This window comes from Silene latifolia, chromosome 11, assembly GCF_048544455.1.
Source record: "Silene latifolia isolate original U9 population chromosome 11, ASM4854445v1, whole genome shotgun sequence".
Lineage (NCBI taxonomy): Eukaryota > Viridiplantae > Streptophyta > Magnoliopsida > Caryophyllales > Caryophyllaceae > Silene > Silene latifolia.
The window spans coordinates 202,895,189-202,912,566 of record NC_133536.1 but is presented as its reverse complement, the minus strand read 5'-3'; the positions used below and the strand labels follow the sequence as shown (position 1 = coordinate 202,912,566).

General features: G+C 36.0%; 1 protein-coding gene across 1 annotated transcript; it reads left to right on the top strand.

Moving 5' to 3' along the window:
- The first annotated feature begins 1,229 nt into the window (after window positions 1–1,229).
- On the top strand, window positions 1,230–15,006 carry LOC141612343 (clathrin heavy chain 2-like). Its single transcript, XM_074431099.1, has 31 exons — window positions 1,230–1,464; window positions 1,579–1,665; window positions 2,002–2,206; window positions 3,366–3,454; window positions 3,561–3,639; window positions 3,763–3,890; window positions 5,081–5,179; window positions 5,264–5,372; window positions 5,641–5,720; window positions 5,865–6,092; window positions 6,186–6,251; window positions 7,124–7,240; window positions 7,748–7,945; window positions 8,037–8,153; window positions 8,311–8,370; window positions 8,482–8,568; window positions 8,784–8,867; window positions 8,953–9,087; window positions 9,182–9,244; window positions 9,324–9,428; window positions 9,551–9,663; window positions 9,754–10,006; window positions 10,128–10,264; window positions 10,345–10,623; window positions 10,716–11,718; window positions 12,068–12,553; window positions 12,965–13,135; window positions 13,231–13,416; window positions 13,647–13,769; window positions 13,977–14,087; window positions 14,598–15,006. The coding sequence occupies exons 2-31, from the start codon at window positions 1,621–1,623 to the stop codon at window positions 14,751–14,753; spliced, it is 5,112 nt and encodes a 1,703-aa protein (XP_074287200.1). The 5' UTR covers window positions 1,230–1,464; window positions 1,579–1,620; the 3' UTR covers window positions 14,754–15,006.
- The last annotated feature ends 2,372 nt before the right edge of the window (window positions 15,007–17,378 follow it).

Below are 17,378 nucleotides of genomic sequence, written 5' to 3'. Positions count from 1 at the left end.
GGTGAAAATTAGGATGGTTATAATAGTTACATATATATGACAATTTTTGTAATTAATTCTCTCATAATTTCAACCATTTATTAGGGGGAAGAAGAAAGATTTTATGAATGAAAGGAAGATAGAAAAATATGTGACATAAATATGAAGTTTAGTAATGGTCAAAAGAAAGTAAAAAGGTCATCTCATTAAATAAAAAGAATAAAGGTTAAACAAATAAGGTAATTGGATAACAAAAATTATAAGAGGGGAGGTCAACGGTTTACAATATTTTTTTTTTATTTGTTTACAACATTTTTTTTAGTTTTCTTAACTTAAACTTATAAGCATATGTATGACACATGACAATTCATCTTCTCTAATATTAAAACATAAAAATGAGTAAGGTAACTATATGAGTTTATGAGATTAAATTTTGTCAAATTAATATAAATATTTTTTAATTATGTGATTAATGAATTTTAGGTTTTCATCTTTTGAACTTCTACTAATGTAAATACATTATTAAATAATAGGTAAAAATGAAAGATGGAAATTCATGTAGACATAAGTAAAGAGTTTAGTGCTAGCATGATACTTTTTTACCAAATTAAGTGAATTAAATAAATCAATGCCATGTCACAATAAAAAAATTGCCACATTACATTTGTTTGTCATATCGCATGCCACATCACATTTAAATTAATGGTTTAAGTACCCTTTTAATAAGATTGTATAGATATATGATGTCACTTTTGTAAGAAACTTTAGTAAATTTATTAATCTACAATTTTTTTTTTCATTTTTTTTGCTACTTCTTTGTCTCCTCATCTTTTTGACTTGTTAATTAGTAAATAAATTAAATAGATAATTAAAATGTATAGAAAGTAAATTGATTACTAATCCTATGTGTAATTAAATTAATTGCTAGTGACATGTGGAATTAAATTTATTGCTTTTGCCTAGCCTTTTAATTATATAGTATAGATGTGTGCACTTAGGACACACGTTAGAAAAACCCTTGTAATTTAGCATGAAATTATTTTATTTTGATTTGATTCATGTCTTTCCATGATTCTTAATACTAACATATTCATAATCAAACTACAAGACAAATTAAATTATAAATTCGATATACAAATTCTATATACCATCCAATAAAACTATTTCATTTCGAATTTACTACCGACTCAAATAACCCGCCCCGCCCCGCCCAACTACTAGTCAAGACTCAAAACCTCATAGGACACTTTGTAGTTAGTACTAGAATAGAACAAAACAAGATTTAACACAACGACTGAACGACATACATGCGTTCATTGCGTTGTTAACCTTTCACACTTTTCCCCTTTCATTAAGCACACTCCCTTTCCTCCATTTCACCTTCTCGTCCAAATTTGTTAGATTAGATTTGATCGCCATTGTTTGATCTTCCATCTTTCTACTTTCTCTCTCATCTCTCTTCCGTCTTCTCCGATACGCTTTCAGGTTCGCAATTCAATCTATCATAAACAATCGATTCAACACTTTCACTTGACTTTTCTCCCTTTTATGTTATTATTTGATTTGATGTAATTTAATTTATTTAATCGTGTGGTTTAGGGTTTTGTTCGTTGAGTTCTTCGTCGGCTTCGCGTCGCAATCATGGCGGCCGCGACTGCACCGATCGTTATGAAGGAAGTTCTTACGGTTTGTCTCTTTTTTGTTAGATTTCCGATCTTTGTTTTTTCGCTCATTTTTCAGTATGATTTGATTGATTTCGGTAATTCAGTGATTAAGTACGGACTTTTAGGTCAAATTATTTTGTATATGCTTATTTTTTCACTGATTTTTCAGTTTGATTTGATTAATTTCGGTAATTCAGTGATTAAGTACTGATTTTAGGTCAAATTATAATGTACACAGTGAGAATTAGCTAGATCTGGATTTATTGTTACGATAAATGTGATTTATAGAGTTTAGGTTATTTAATTGATTTAAGGAAATGATGTTATGATTTTGATTTATTGTTTATTTTTGGTACAGCTTCCGAGCATTGGAATAAATCCGCAATTCATAACGTTTAACAATGTGACGATGGAGTCAGAGAAGTATATATGTGTGCGAGAAACATCTCCGCAGAATAGTGTTGTCATTGTTGATATGAATATGCCGATGCAGCCTCTACGACGGCCTATTACTGCTGATTCCGCTCTCATGAACCCTAACACGCGAATTCTCGCCTTAAAAGGTAGTTTTGCTGCCTGATTCTTTTTTAATTGATTGATATGACTTCCATACGTTAGTGTCAGTCATTGGTGTCTTCCTTATTTTGTGAAGGTGCTTGGATTATAGATAATTAGGATGGGGAGTAGGGAATCATATTGTCTTCATCTCGTCTTGGCAAGAACTGCACCGTGATTTTATATTGGTTGATCATGAGTCCTGTGGTGGTTGTGTTGAGCACCATACCTTTTTCGGTGGGTGGACTCACTAGCTTGTTTGCAGATATAGCTTTTGCCAGTGTTGTGTGTTCATTGTCCCTAATCACTTCGTTTGTGATGATTCTTTTAATTCACTTCCTTAATGTTGCCGTTGATTGCCTTCATATAAATGATAGTGAAAGTATTTACCTTTGTACTCCTATGGGCATGCGCGTATGATCTAACTCAGGGAACTCTAACTGTTACAAATCAGGGATCATTGTTCCGTCGTTTCTATTATATAGGGAGTTGTCTTAGGTATAGGTATAAAAAATATGTAGTTTCTGCATATGAGATGAAAGTATCAGATGTCAGATGAGACAATCGTGATGTGGAGGGTTCCTATTAATTAACAGGCGATATTTGAGCCTAACAATTTATAGCAAATTCTCAGATGGTCGAAAGAGTGTTCCTATTTTAGAAATACATGCTATTCTGATGGTCATATTGTGAATAGGGCGTAGTTGAACAAGACTTGTATGATGTCTGCAATGGTAGCGCTTTTGCATCAGGATCCGCAGGCGTCCTACATGAAAACCAACACACATCCTTGGGTTCTGTGAAAGAACGACTAATGAAGGAGGGGGGGGGGGGGGTTAAGGATCATTTGTATGTAATCATGTATGGTTTGTTGCACTTCAAAATACGTAGCGCGATGAGCTTAACTCACTTCATAAAGAGGCGAGGATTCATGCTTTTGAGACAGGATCGAGGCCGTAATCTTAATGTCTCCACTACACAATCATCACTGTTTAGACTTCAGACATAATCTGAGTGTAACCTGCAACAAAATACAATTTTTCTGTATAAAGTTCGTTGTTGCACTAGCCTTCATTTCTTGGGTGGGTAACTATGTTCTCTTTGTTTAAAATTTTGTCATTAGCTGTGTGTGCTAGCTCTAATGATTTGTCCTATACATTTGTGCAGCTCAACTAGCTGGTACTACCCAGGATCACTTGCAAATATTCAATATTGAGACAAAAACGAAGGTGAAATCACACCAAATGCCTGAGCAGGTAAACTATCTATCTATGACCATGTAACTATAGTGGCTTATTCTGGATTCTATTGTGTTGCCCCTCTTTCCGCTGATTCATTATGCACCTTATTTGAGTTGTGTAGGTTGTCTTTTGGAAATGGATCACTCCAAAATTGCTTGGGCTTGTCACACAGACATCTGTATATCATTGGTCTATTGAAGGTATGCTTTAGCTTTCTTATTCAAATCTCCTTTATCCATGCTGTCTTGCCAAATTTGAGCATTGATATTGGCAATTTACCTTTTGATTTCATGTAACATGTTTGGGACAATTTTGAAATACAGGTGATTCGGCACCTGCGAAAATGTTTGAAAGAACTGGTAACTTAGCAAACAATCAGATTATCAACTATAGATGCGATCCAGCTGAAAAGTGGTTGGTGCTGATTGGTATTGCACCTGGTTCAGCTGAGGTACGTTACACACTTGTTTTATGGCATTTTTTTTGACATTTGTATTTCCTTTTAGTTTTATTTGTTGGTTCTTTATCAGGAGATACAGGTGTAGAGTTGTTTGTTTGCTGGCTCGTTGCTTCAATTGAGTTCTCATATGTATATTTCTAACCCGATTTTTACTAATGACTCCTTTGGTTAAGGAATCTTTTTCAATATAGTCAAAGACTTATTGTCCTGTGGTTCTGGGTTATGATGGAATAAAATAAAACGGCGTACTAAACTGGCAGCGTTTCTTTTTATTGTAAAGTAACAGTCATTCAATGCAATTAGCCGCACTTTATTTTTGGGCATGTGGAAATAGTGTCTTTTTATTCCTAGCACAATGGTAAGGTTGTGTACATCCTACAACCTGACCTCGCAATTTGTGGAAGCCCTTGAGGAACTGGGTATTGTTGCTATTGATTGGTGGTGTACAACGGGTATGATTTGAAAATTTGCACGTCGATATTACAAGAAACTGATTACTGTAAGTAGGTGTATGGAACTCTGCACTTGACCTTAATACGAGGTCTAGAGGCTAGACTCGTATAATGAGAAATTTCTGAGGAGAGAAATATACTTAGAATAGACTGTGCGATGTTGCAAAATAGATGCCTGGATATTTCTAGTCAGGTTCTTGTTTTGTCATACTGAGTAACTGAACCTACTCTGTTCATTGACATATAGAATTTCTTGTCTAAAATGATCAATTTTATGGATAATTGGAAACTCATTGACCAAAAAGAAGAATTTTTTTCTTTGCAATACATAGACTGTCAACTCTTGGATCATTTTTCCCGATTTTCTTCTATTGGTATATCTGGAGTTAAAATGATCAACTTACTTTTGAGTAATCTATATGGAATCATCCAGATTTACAAGTTCCCACCAGTCCACATGGCTTGTGTGTCAAAAGCTGCACTGATAACTAGCGTTTCTGTTTTACCAAGCCTTTTGTTTTCTTATTTTTTTAACAACTGAAGTTAAGAGACTAAGCTGAATTTATTAAAGGGCTCAAGCCTTTTGCTGTCATCTGAGGTAGGGTATAAATTCTGCAGTAAAACATTGTGTGACTTTCTGAGCTTCCTGTTATTTTATAAAAATGTATAGTTTTCTCTTTCTCTGGCAACATGTTAATTTCTGTATACATTCTTTTCAAATGTTCACAGAGGCCTCAACTTGTTAAAGGGAGCATGCAACTATATTCTGTGGATCAGCAGCGTAGTCAAGCTCTTGAAGCTCATGCCGCATCATTTGCCACATATAAAGTATGTTAACCTACCATCTTCAGAATTGTTTGCGAGTATCTGTTTTGCCTTTAGGAGTATAAAACATATTTTTATGATGCTTAGGTACCTGGAAACGAGAATCCCTCTACCCTTATTGTGTTTGCTACAAAGTCTATGAATGCTGGCCAGGTTACTTCCAAGTTGCACATAATTGAGCTCGGTGCCCAGCCAGGTCTGTATCTTCCTCTCTTTCTTCCCCCAGTGCCTTCCTCTTGTGAGCATGTTTATACCCAAAATAATTTTTGGTGAATAGATATTAGAAGGTGCTGATAAATCTGACCACAATTTTACTTTTTTGCCCTTCTCCTTCGTTGCCTGAAATATCATGTCACTGAACTTTAATTCGAGTGCTAAAGCCACTCTCTAATATTCTTCATCTCTGGCATCCATTTCAATCTAATGGTTCTTTTTTTCTCCTTTTCACTGTAATGATCTGACAGGGAAGCCAGGGTTTACAAAGAAACAAGCTGACCTATTCTTTCCTCCAGATTTTAATGACGACTTTCCAGTATCAATGCAGGTAATATAAATAATGTTCAGTCTATACTCTATACTCTGTGCAAGGAACCATATGCTTCATGTCCACTAGTCACTACACTATATTTTGTGAAACCTTTTTTTTTTTTTTTTTTTTATAATGTTGTATTCGCATTTTATTTGACAGATATCCCAGAAGTATGGCTTGATATATGTTATCACAAAGCTTGGTCTGCTGTTTGTGTATGACCTTGAGACTGCCAGTGCTGTTTACCGGAATAGAATTAGTCCAGATCCAATATTTTTGACATCAGAGGCCTCATCATCTGGAGGTTTCTATGCCATTAATAGACGTGGGCAGGTCCTTCTTGCCAACGTTAATGAAGCTACTATAATACCTTTTGTCAGTGGCCAGGTATGCATATGAGAAGTTCTGTTTATAGTTGGATTGAAATGCTAAGATGAGTGAGATCTGTAACTTACATCTGATGTTGCTCTCTTGATACAGTTGAACAATTTGGAGCTTGCAGTTAATCTTGCTAAAAGAGGAAATCTTCCTGGTGCGGAAAATTTGGTATGTATGGTTGTCTGAGTTATTTTTAAATGAAGATATTATAGTTTTTGGAAATCAGGTTTCTTTCACGTGTAACTCCCTTAATCGTTTTTGGACTGCGTTCAAGCTTCAATCAGTCATTCATGGGAGTTAGTTATCTTCGTAGTTTTAAAAGATGTGAGGCGCACCGAGAGGATAAGGGTTCATGGTTAGGAGGCGGAAGGTGCTCCTCATGACTCGAGGCATGCAGTTTTAAAACAAATTTGTATCTTCAAAGTAAAATGTGGTTCGACAATACCTTCTATTAGATCTAACATGTAGTATAGGGATAACGAAGCAATGAGAGGGACATAATCGAAGAGTTGAAAGAAAAAATTGTGGAGATTGCATAACAAAGTGCATGACTAGTTTCAACTTGTGCACACGGCAAACTTAAGGCGTCCTGAGGGGTCTGTATTATTGCATTCGCCGAGCCTTAAGCTTGACATGCTTTTTTTTTTAAAAAAAAACTAAGCTTATCTCCATCTTCTTTTGGGTATTACAGATGACGAATGTTTAACACCTCTTATAAATATAATTATGAATTTTGCAAATAAGATAAATGTGATAGTTCAATTGGTCCCTTTCAAAGGTTAGACCATAACAATAAGAACTAACAAGCCTCACTTTTTTCCCTGCGAACAAATTCCTGATAGGTAACAGTACACAGTTATAAGTTACTCCCGCCATTCTACTAGGTTTATGTTTTCCTTTTAAGGCTGTTCCATCAGAAAAACCCTTGCTTTTTATATTTATATATGTAAAAAGTAACAATACATACATTTATAAGCGCTTAACGTTGTTCCTGGTTTGAACAATTTCTTATTGCTTAGTTCCATTGATTCTCAATTCAGGTTGTCCAGCGGTTCCAAGAGTTGTTTGCTCAAACAAAGTATAAAGAAGCCGCAGAGCTTGCTGCTGATTCTCCACAGGGCGTACTGCGTACCCCTGATACAGTTGCCAAATTTCAGGTATATATCTATGTACACTTTTGGAGCCAGAAATATATTGTTCCCGTCAAATGTTAGTTTTTACCATCTCTATGCTATATGATGCATGTGCCATTTGGTTAAATCACTTCATTATCTTGGCATATATATTGACAAAGCGTTGATTGAGATATTCCTATTAATATGACACCTCGACACCTCGTTCTGAAATAGGCATTGCTCAGCATCTCTTTTCCCCCCTTCGTTGTTGCCTAGTACATGCAATGTGATCTTAATGGGTGTATAAAATCATAAATGGAAATTTACTTCTATAAATGGCAATCAACTCATTTATTCTGTGGGATGATCATGATTGCACTTTGCTATATTGGTCTTATTGTTTGGAATTTTGGGCTAACCTAGATACCGCAACATTTTTTCCCAAAGGAATAATAATTATTGGAAAATGATAATTCTTGCCAATTCAGGCTCGTTTTTTATTTTTATTTTTTTTATTGCTGGGAATTGAAATCTTAGATTTGGTTGCAGAGTGTTCCTGTTCAAGCTGGGCAGACACCGCCTCTATTGCAGTATTTTGGGACACTGCTAACCAAAGGAAAGCTCAATGCATTTGAGTCGTTGGAGCTATCTCGCCTAGTTGTGAACCAAAATAAGAAAAATCTACTTGAAAACTGGCTAGCAGAAGACAAATTAGAGTGCAGTGAGGAACTTGGAGATCTAGTGAAGGTTTTACCTCTTTATCTGTGTCCATTGCTATGTATAATGAAGCATCTTATGCGAACCGTCATCTGATATGGCAACCATATTTATTTTGTAGACTGTTGACAATGACCTGGCTCTGAAGATATATATTAAAGCTAGAGCAACTCCAAAAGTTGTTGCTGCCTTTGCCGAGCGCAGGGAGTTTGACAAAATTCTTGTGTACTCTAAGCAGGTGAGAGAGGCATTATTTTGAATTTCCTGAATATTTTTGCTAATTCTTTTAACTGTCTGTTGTCCCTTTTTGGTTACGAGGTTTCAAAATTAAATTTACAATGAACGTTGCTTGGGCTATAGAAGCTTATGAACTTGTTATCTTTCTGTTGATGTAGGTTGGTTATACACCGGATTACCTGTTCCTCCTCCAAACTATCCTTCGGACAGATCCACAGGTGTGACTTCTTTAGCATTTTCTGTGGTTGTGGTACCTCAATGCTGATAATGCCTGAATCAGTTTTTTGAGAAGAGTTGCAATTTGTTTATTTATCTATCCTACATTGCAGGGTGCTGTCAATTTTGCACTGATGATGTCCCAGATGGAGGGAGGATGTCCCATGGATTATAACACAATTACTGATCTTTTTCTTCAGGTGTAAATCATATCCTTTTACCCTAGTTCTTTTTCACCTTTATATATTTACGTGCGGAGCCAGCTCTGGGCGATAGGAGTCGAATATTTTTGATGTTCACAATCTCTCATCTGAGGGAATGTTCCCTTTTGTCTTGGCAAAATTGCTACGCCTCTTCTGTGGAATGACATTTTCTGAACATTTTCTTCTTTATCTGTTGCTCCCATTTTCTACAGAGGAATTTGATACGTGAAGCAACAGCGTTTTTGTTAGATGTTTTGAAGCCAAATTTGCCTGAACATGGTTATTTGCAAACCAAGGTACTTGATCAGCTATGTTTATCCGTAGTTAATGAAATCTGTACTTTCACTGTCGCAGTTACTTATGGAATGAATATATGTGCAGGTTTTGGAAATCAATCTCGTTACCTTTCCAAACGTCGCTGATGCCATATTAGCCAATGGTATGTTCAGTCACTACGATCGTTCTAGAATTGCTCAGCTTTGTGAAAAGGCTGGTTTATATCTGCAGGCTCTCAAGGTAAATGATTTAGGTCCTTCATTCTCCTTGATTGTGTTTTCCGTCTCTAAACTAACGGCCCATTCCTAATGCATTTTATTTTCTATTTTCGCAGCATTATACCGATTTGCCTGATGTAAAACGTGTCATTGTGAACACGCACGCAATAGAGCCTCAGGTGCTTGTCACTTGAACCCATTAGATGTTACTTAATCACAAAAAATAAATTGGTTCTTATCTATTGTTTGATGTGGCAGGCTCTCGTTGAGTTTTTTGGTACTCTTTCTAAGGAATGGGCATTAGAGTGCATGAAAGACCTTTTACTTGTCAACCTCAGAGGCAATCTTCAGATAATTGTTCAGGTATATTCATTGTTCGTCCTGAAGTGGACTCTATTTCTTATCAAGTACACGCAAAAGAATAAGAAAAGGTAAAGACACCATGTTAAACTATTAATCCGTTGGATTGTTGTTCGCAACTGCAGACTGCGAAAGAGTACTGTGAACAGTTGGGTGTTGATGCTTGCATCAAGCTCTTTGAGCAATTCAAGTCTTATGAAGGATTGTATTTTTTCCTTGGATCATATCTGAGCTCCAGGTATTCTTTATGGGATATTGATTTATCTGTCTCTCTCTGTGATTGATTTCTGTTATTACTTTTATCACAACAGTCCATTTTATTTTGCAGCGAGGATCCTGATATCCACTTTAAATACATCGAATCAGCTGCGAAAACTGGACAGCTAAAAGAAGTAGAACGCGTGACTAGAGAGTCCAACTTTTATGATGCAGAAAAGACTAAGAATTTCTTGATGGAAGCCAAGCTTCCCGATGCACGGCCACTGATTAACGTCTGTGATCGTTTCGGTTTTGTTCCAGATCTCACACACTACCTTTACACGAGCAACATGCTTCGCTATATTGAAGGTTATGTACAGAAGGTAATTCTTTCTTCTAGAAGAGTTTTTTTTATTCTGGAGAACATATATTCTACAATTCTACTCAAATTTTTATTACTGTTTTGATATATAGATGAATTAAAAATTCTATCTTCTTTTTTAGGTTAACCCTGGGAATGCACCACTAGTTGTGGGGCAGCTTCTTGATGATGAATGTCCAGAAGATTTTATTAAGGGCTTGATACTATCTGTTCGTTCTCTGCTTCCAGTTGAGCCGCTGGTGGAGGAATGTGAGAAGAGGTACTGTTCTCACTTTACTGTCAATTTCTAAAATCTCTTTGCACTGATTAATGCGTTATTATTTATGATTTGTGTTCCAGGAATCGACTTCGTTTGCTTACTCAGTTCTTAGAGCATCTCGTGAGTGAAGGAAGCCAAGATGTTCATGTGCACAATGCTCTGGGTAAAATCATAATAGAGAGCAACAACAACCCAGAGCACTTTTTGACAACTAACCCATACTATGATTCACGTGTGGTTGGCAAGTACTGCGAGAAACGTGATCCCACCCTAGCAGTTGTTGCGTATAGGAGAGGGCAGTGTGATGATGAGCTTATAAATGTCACAAACAAAAATTCTTTGTTCAAGCTGCAAGCAAGGTGTGTGACATGTTCTTTTTTTTTTTTTTTTCTTAATCATCATGTTTTTGGTATATTTCGTTGATCACTAATGACGCCATACTTTATTCCAGGTATGTTGTTGAAAGAATGGATGGGGATCTTTGGGAGAAAGTCCTTAACCCTGAGAATGAGTACAGAAGGCAGCTCATTGATCAAGTTGTGTCCACTGCTTTGCCTGAAAGCAAGAGCCCAGAACAAGTTTCTGCAGCGGTTAAAGCCTTTATGACAGCTGATCTCCCACATGAACTGATTGAGCTTCTTGAAAAGATAGTCCTACAGAATTCTGCGTTTAGTGGAAATTCTAATTTGCAAAATCTCCTTATATTGACTGCCATCAAAGCAGATTCCTCTCGGGTTATGGATTATGTGAATAGGTTGGATAATTTTGATGGACCTGCTGTTGGAGAAGTAGCTGTTGAAGCTCAACTTTATGAAGAAGCATTTGCCATCTTCAAGAAGTTCAACTTGAATGTGCCGGCTGTTAATGTACTATTAGACAACGTTCAAAGCATTGACCGGGCAGTGGAATTTGCGTTCCGTGTTGAAGAAGATGCTGTTTGGAGTCAAGTAGCCAAGGCTCAATTGAGGGCCGGGCTTGTCAGTGATGCGATAGAGTCCTTTATACGTGCTGAAGATTCCACTCAATTTTTGGATGTGATTCGTGCTGCTGAGGGTGCAGATGTCTACCATGATTTGGTGAAGTATCTTCTTATGGTGAGGCAACAAACAAAGGAGCCTCGAGTAGATAGTGAGCTCATTTATGCTTATGCCAAGATTGATAGGTTGAGTGACATTGAGGAGTTCATTCTCATGCCAAATGTGGCGAACCTTCAAAACGTTGGTGATCGCTTGTTTGATGAAGCTTTATACGAAGCTGCAAAGATAATATTTGCTTTTATTTCTAACTGGGCTAAGCTAGCTGTTACTTTAGTTAGACTAAAGCAATTCCAAAGTGCTGTTGATGCAGCACGTAAAGCCAACAGTGCAAAGACTTGGAAGGAAGTTTGCTTTGCATGTGTTGATGCCGAAGAGTTCAGATTAGCTCAGATTTGCGGGCTCAACATAATTATACAGGTATTGGTTTTATTTTTCTGCTCCGACTCTAATTGAATATCTCATTAGTTGGTGTTGTTATGCAAGTAGTCACATTGATGCCCTAAATTACTCTTGGTTATAATTATGTAGCTGTTTATTTATGATAGTATAGGACTCAAGTTGATAAATTTATTGGTAGTTAGAATAAATTTCGTTCTCACACGCAGCTATTGGTAATTCTGCTGCTGTTGCTGAAAATCTATCTGCGTAGCACAAACTTTCATGAATCTGAACAGGCCCTATAACGCTTAATGTAGTCTCGTAGCACTAGTTATTGGTGCGTGATTTCTGCAGTATGTTGGTTTCTTATACTTTGGTTCAATCTTAGGTGGATGATATGGAGGAAGTCAGTCAATATTACCAGAACAGAGGTTGTTTCAATGAGATAATCTCATTGATGGAAAGTGGCCTGGGATTGGAACGTGCACACATGGGAATTTTCACTGAACTTGGGGTCCTTTATGCTAGGTATCGCCCTGAGAAGCTTATGGAGCACATTAAGCTGTTCTCAACACGTCTCAACATTCCCAAGTTGATTAGAGCCTGTGATGAACAGCAACACTGGAAGGAACTTACTTTTCTCTACATCCAATATGATGAATTTGACAATGCTGCCTCTACTGTGATGAACCACTCTCCTGAGGCATGGGATCACATGCAGTTTAAAGATGTTGTCGTCAAAGTTGCAAATGTGGAACTGTATTATAAAGCCGTGCACTTCTACCTTCAAGAGCATCCTGACCTTATTAATGATATGCTCAATGTGCTAGCTCTTCGTCTTGATCATACACGTGTTGTTGACATAATGCGCAAGGTTTGTTACCCACTAACCTTGTTGTCTTACCGTTCATAAATGATTTGTTATATGCCTCTTAAGCTATGTTACTCGGATTGCGTTGCAAGTGACGGATATGGCACTTGTCTGTCAGCCACAATTATTTGTTAAAAATGTTTCACTTTTTTGACTATAGTTAGTTTTGTGTGAGACCGTTGTGCGTATTAGTAAGTTGTTAACCCAGTCATTCATGTAATGAGTTCGTTGTAGGCATATAATTATCTCATTTGAGTTTTTCTTTTTAGACTATTATTAAGTGCTGGAATGTCATGTCGGGAGGTTGAACAACTTGTAGTCAGATTGAAGTTTGTGAAGTATCATAACCTATAAGCTATCATTGCTGGAACTAATTGCATTTTCTTTTCGCTTGATATGTAATTTTTATTTCAGGCTGGTAATCTGCATTTGATCAAGCCATATATGGTTGCAGTCCAGAGCAACAACGTATCTGCTGTAAATGAGGCTCTGAATGAAATATATGTTGAAGAGGAAGACTATGAAAGATTGAGAGAGTCGATCGATTTACATGATAACTTTGATCAGATAGGACTTGCCCAAAAGGTGATTGTGTCTGATGTTTGGTTACAACTTTATTTCTGCTTTTCACTCTTATTTGCGAAAAAATGAAATGCTTCTCATACGGTTATTTATGACAGATTGAGAAACATGAGCTCTTGGAGATGAGACGTGTTGCTGCTTACATATACAAGAAGGCAGGTAGATGGAAGCAGTCCATAGCATTGTCCAAGAAAGATAAACACTACAAAGATGCAATGGAAACGTGCTCCCAGTCTGGTGATCGTGAATTAGCGGAGGAGTTGCTGGTTTATTTTATTCAGGAGGTGTGTAATTTGTTTTATTATTATATTTATTATGTATTATCTGGGATAGTCGAGTAAGAAATAAATAGGCAGGTAGATGGACGATAAACGTTTAACTGTTACAAGAATGCAATGAAAACTCCTACTCCTGTAGAACAAAGTTTCTGTTTTTATCTTATTTATTTATTTTATTCAGGGAGACGGCTTCGATCTTTTATGTGCTTAACATAAATGTGATTTCATTTATGCAGGGAAAGAAGGAATGCTTTGCTGCATGCCTTTTCGTTTGTTATGATGTAATTCGACCAGATGTTGCACTTGAACTTGCCTGGATGAACAATATGATTGACTTCGCTTTCCCATACTTGTTACAGGTACTACTTTTGCAAAAGCTAGTACTTTCTTTTACGAACATATTAAGAAAACTCTGTTGGAAACCTCTTTCAAACACTAGATAATTTGGGAGATTGTAACTGATTTTAATTATTTTTTGACGTTACGTTTGGAGCTTTTAAGAAGATAGGAGCCATTTGAACTTGTACCTTTATTTTATTTTCCCTCATGCCTGGCCTCTTGTGCAGTTCATCCGTGAGTATACAGGCAAAGTTGACGACCTTATCAAGGACAAAATCGAGGCACAGAAGCAAGTAAAGGCGAAAGAGGAGGAGCAGAAGGATGTAATTGCTCAACAGGTTTGCTTCATATTTTATCGATTCCCATTCTTGTTTCTCCTATGCTTTTGTGATACCTTTTATAAATGCCAGTATTGGTGTTTTTGTAGTTTATTTATTGCACCTCAAAGACTACTATAAAAAAAAAAAATACAAGTATTGGTTACTCCCTACGTTTTAATCATTGGGCGTATAGACTTTAGAATACAAAGTATTAATGAATCGGAGCAACATTGCTACAAGTTAACCAGCATCTTCTGTTCATTTTATTCTGGATTTAACCCTTGCCTGGAGAAAGGGCTAAATAACAAAAAACTTATATTCATCATGACCTCGCCAAAGAGGCCATGATAATGTAGCAACGCTTTCTTTCATGTCGCCAAAAATAAAATAAAAAATTCTCGTATTCCATTAACCGTCGTTAACCATGTAGTTAAACGAGAAATAAACAGGTATATATTGTCTCACAGAAGACTCACAAATAGGAGTAATAGACTTGCGTACAAGCTAATAGGCGTTTTTGTAATGCAGAACATGTATGCTCAGTTGCTGCCTCTAGCATTGCCAGCACCACCAATGCCAGGAATGAGTGGTGGAATGGGTGGTGGTTATGCTCCTCCACCAATGGGAGGTATGGGGATGCCCCCAATGCCACCTTTCGGCATGCCGCCTATGGGTCCCTACTAATTTCAATTATTGAGTACGACTCCGCTTGCTTCATTTGAAGCTTCACATCGATCTGTTGAGTTGCGGTTGGAATTTTCGGCATGCTAATTATCCATTGGTTGCTCCCAGTACTTTGTTATGTTATATATGTATTCGGAACTGGATAGCGAAGGTCAACCGGAAAGAATAATGTTACATTTTTGCAGTTTTTCTTCTGATAATATGTATGTTCAATGTACATCTTTGTAGTATCATTCTTTTGACAGTGCGGTCATTCTTTCGGGTTGATGCTCTGCTTTGTACGCAAGCTAGTCGCCTTATGTTGAGCTTCGAGTGATGTTGGAGGCCATTTGATAATTCCACTAAATTATCATTTTATGTATGTCAAATGTCATATTCAACACTAATTTCATATTTTAGACTATTACTCAGAATCATGGGCTGTGGACTCCGAAAACCACAGCGACTACTTTCACCATACACCGTTGCTTAGAGCTTTTTTGTTGCTTGAAGCCTGATATATGCGAGCAAGGGTGATTTTGAAGTATTACTTTTACTAAAATTTATTAGCTTATAGCAAGCATCTGCAGAAAACAAATTGCTTTGTTAAAGCCATTCAAGAAGAAAGCTTACACATGGTGTTTCGGATCAATTCTTGTAATTTTAATACTGAAAGACATTCCTTCAAGCTCTTTTGCATCTCTCTAATTAAATAACTTTCATGATGATAAATATAAACTAAATTACTAATCAACTTAAAATAAATGAGTTAATCATGATTATAAATTTTATGTTAGTTAATATTATCGGTCTAGGCTAATCGTGATCATATACTAAAATGAAGAATTATGGAACTTTTATTTATATTCGGTTCTTCTTAAGGCCAAAGAACGTGAAACTAAAGCCGATATAGATTGCCTATAACAGTGGAAAAATCAGAAGAAAATGAAATGTAGGGCTAATATTTGGATGTTAGTTAACAATTTGAAGTTTTGTGTGGACAAGGATGTTGTACCTTACACCGCCTACAATTCATGATGTACAGACTTACAGTTACTTCTTCGGTCCCGATCATTTATTTTCCTATTCCATATTGGGTGTCTCAGTCAATTGTTGTCCTTTTTATTTTTAGGATTGCATTTAATGAGCAATTTGATCATTTACACACAATTTGGTCAACTTGTCATTTTATAATTGGTGTCCTCCCCCTTCGTTGGTTTTCGTGTCAAAACCAAAGGACAAAAGTAAACCGAAATAGAGAGTATATAATTAGAAGGGGGAGCTTAATAAGTTAAAACACAAAAGACAAATGATCACATAGGATGCTTGAACAATCAAACTAATAATTTTAAGAGTATCTTTCATCAACATATGATATCTAAGTGGATAAGTTAGAATTAATATTGTGGGCTCTCTTGTGCTCTTTACTTGGCCTAGTTAATATTTATGACTTCATCATTCTTGTATTCACACTAGATGTAAGTCTTGTTGTGTAATCCAAATTGTTATCAAATTTGGAAGTTACATGTACACAATAACATTATCTTAGTGTCTTAATGACTCTCGCAAATTGTATGATAAGAGGGTTAGATGTACACAACTTTATTCTTGTGATAACAACAAAAAAAGCCTGTTTTTGAACGACCCGAGATGGAAATTGCGTTGACAACAGCATCGGAGGACATCTACATCACAAAAGAGAGAAGATGATACACTTTAGTGAGCCATTTTGATTTATTCCATCATAATTCAGAAGCAAAGAGTAATGAGTCTGTCTCCAATGGATATATCAAAACGAAACACAGTTTCATTAATTAGCGAAAAATAATTAATTTTATCGATATAATGATTACATATATCTTTATACACAAAATCTCATTATAGACGGCACATATCCGTCTATAACTAAAGACGGGCCAAATACAATACCACATTTCTAATAGGACAAACAACAAGTGAGGTGATGGAGACAAAAAATATCACCATTTTCAAGTTATTTGACCCGTCTTTAGCTATAGACGGATACCTCCGTCTATAGCAAGACTAGCTGATCTTTATAAGCTTTTCATTTGAATTTTTTTTTACAATGCATTGATTAACTTTGTGAATAACATGATCTCCACATTAACACATAGTACTCCCTCTATTTTTTTTATTTCTTTTTGCAAAAAAACCGATTAAAAAATGTAAAAGTAATGAAGGAGATGTAAGTGGGCCTTGTTAATAGTAGTAAATGGATTAAAAAATGAAAAAGCAATGACAAATATTGTAAATACACAAGTGGGATAAGGGTACTTTTGTCATTTGGATGTCTAAATAAGAAAAGAAATAATTTGCCAAATAGAGGAAATGGGGTGAAAATAGAAAAATGGAGTATAAGATTATAGATATTAAATCATTTTATAATATCTGGTTTGAACAACATACCGATCTTTATAATTGCAAATTTTGAAATAATTTACTTAGTTAGGTTATAAAGTCAATCAAATAGTAGTAAATCATTAACACAACACAATTGGATCTAAAAAAATCTAGTAATTTGTTGTCAATGATGAGATGACAAGTACTCATCAATCCAAGAAAGATTTTCATTGGACAATCACTTCTTCAATGTAATAAGTAGCCAACTTAAGCATAGCCAAACAT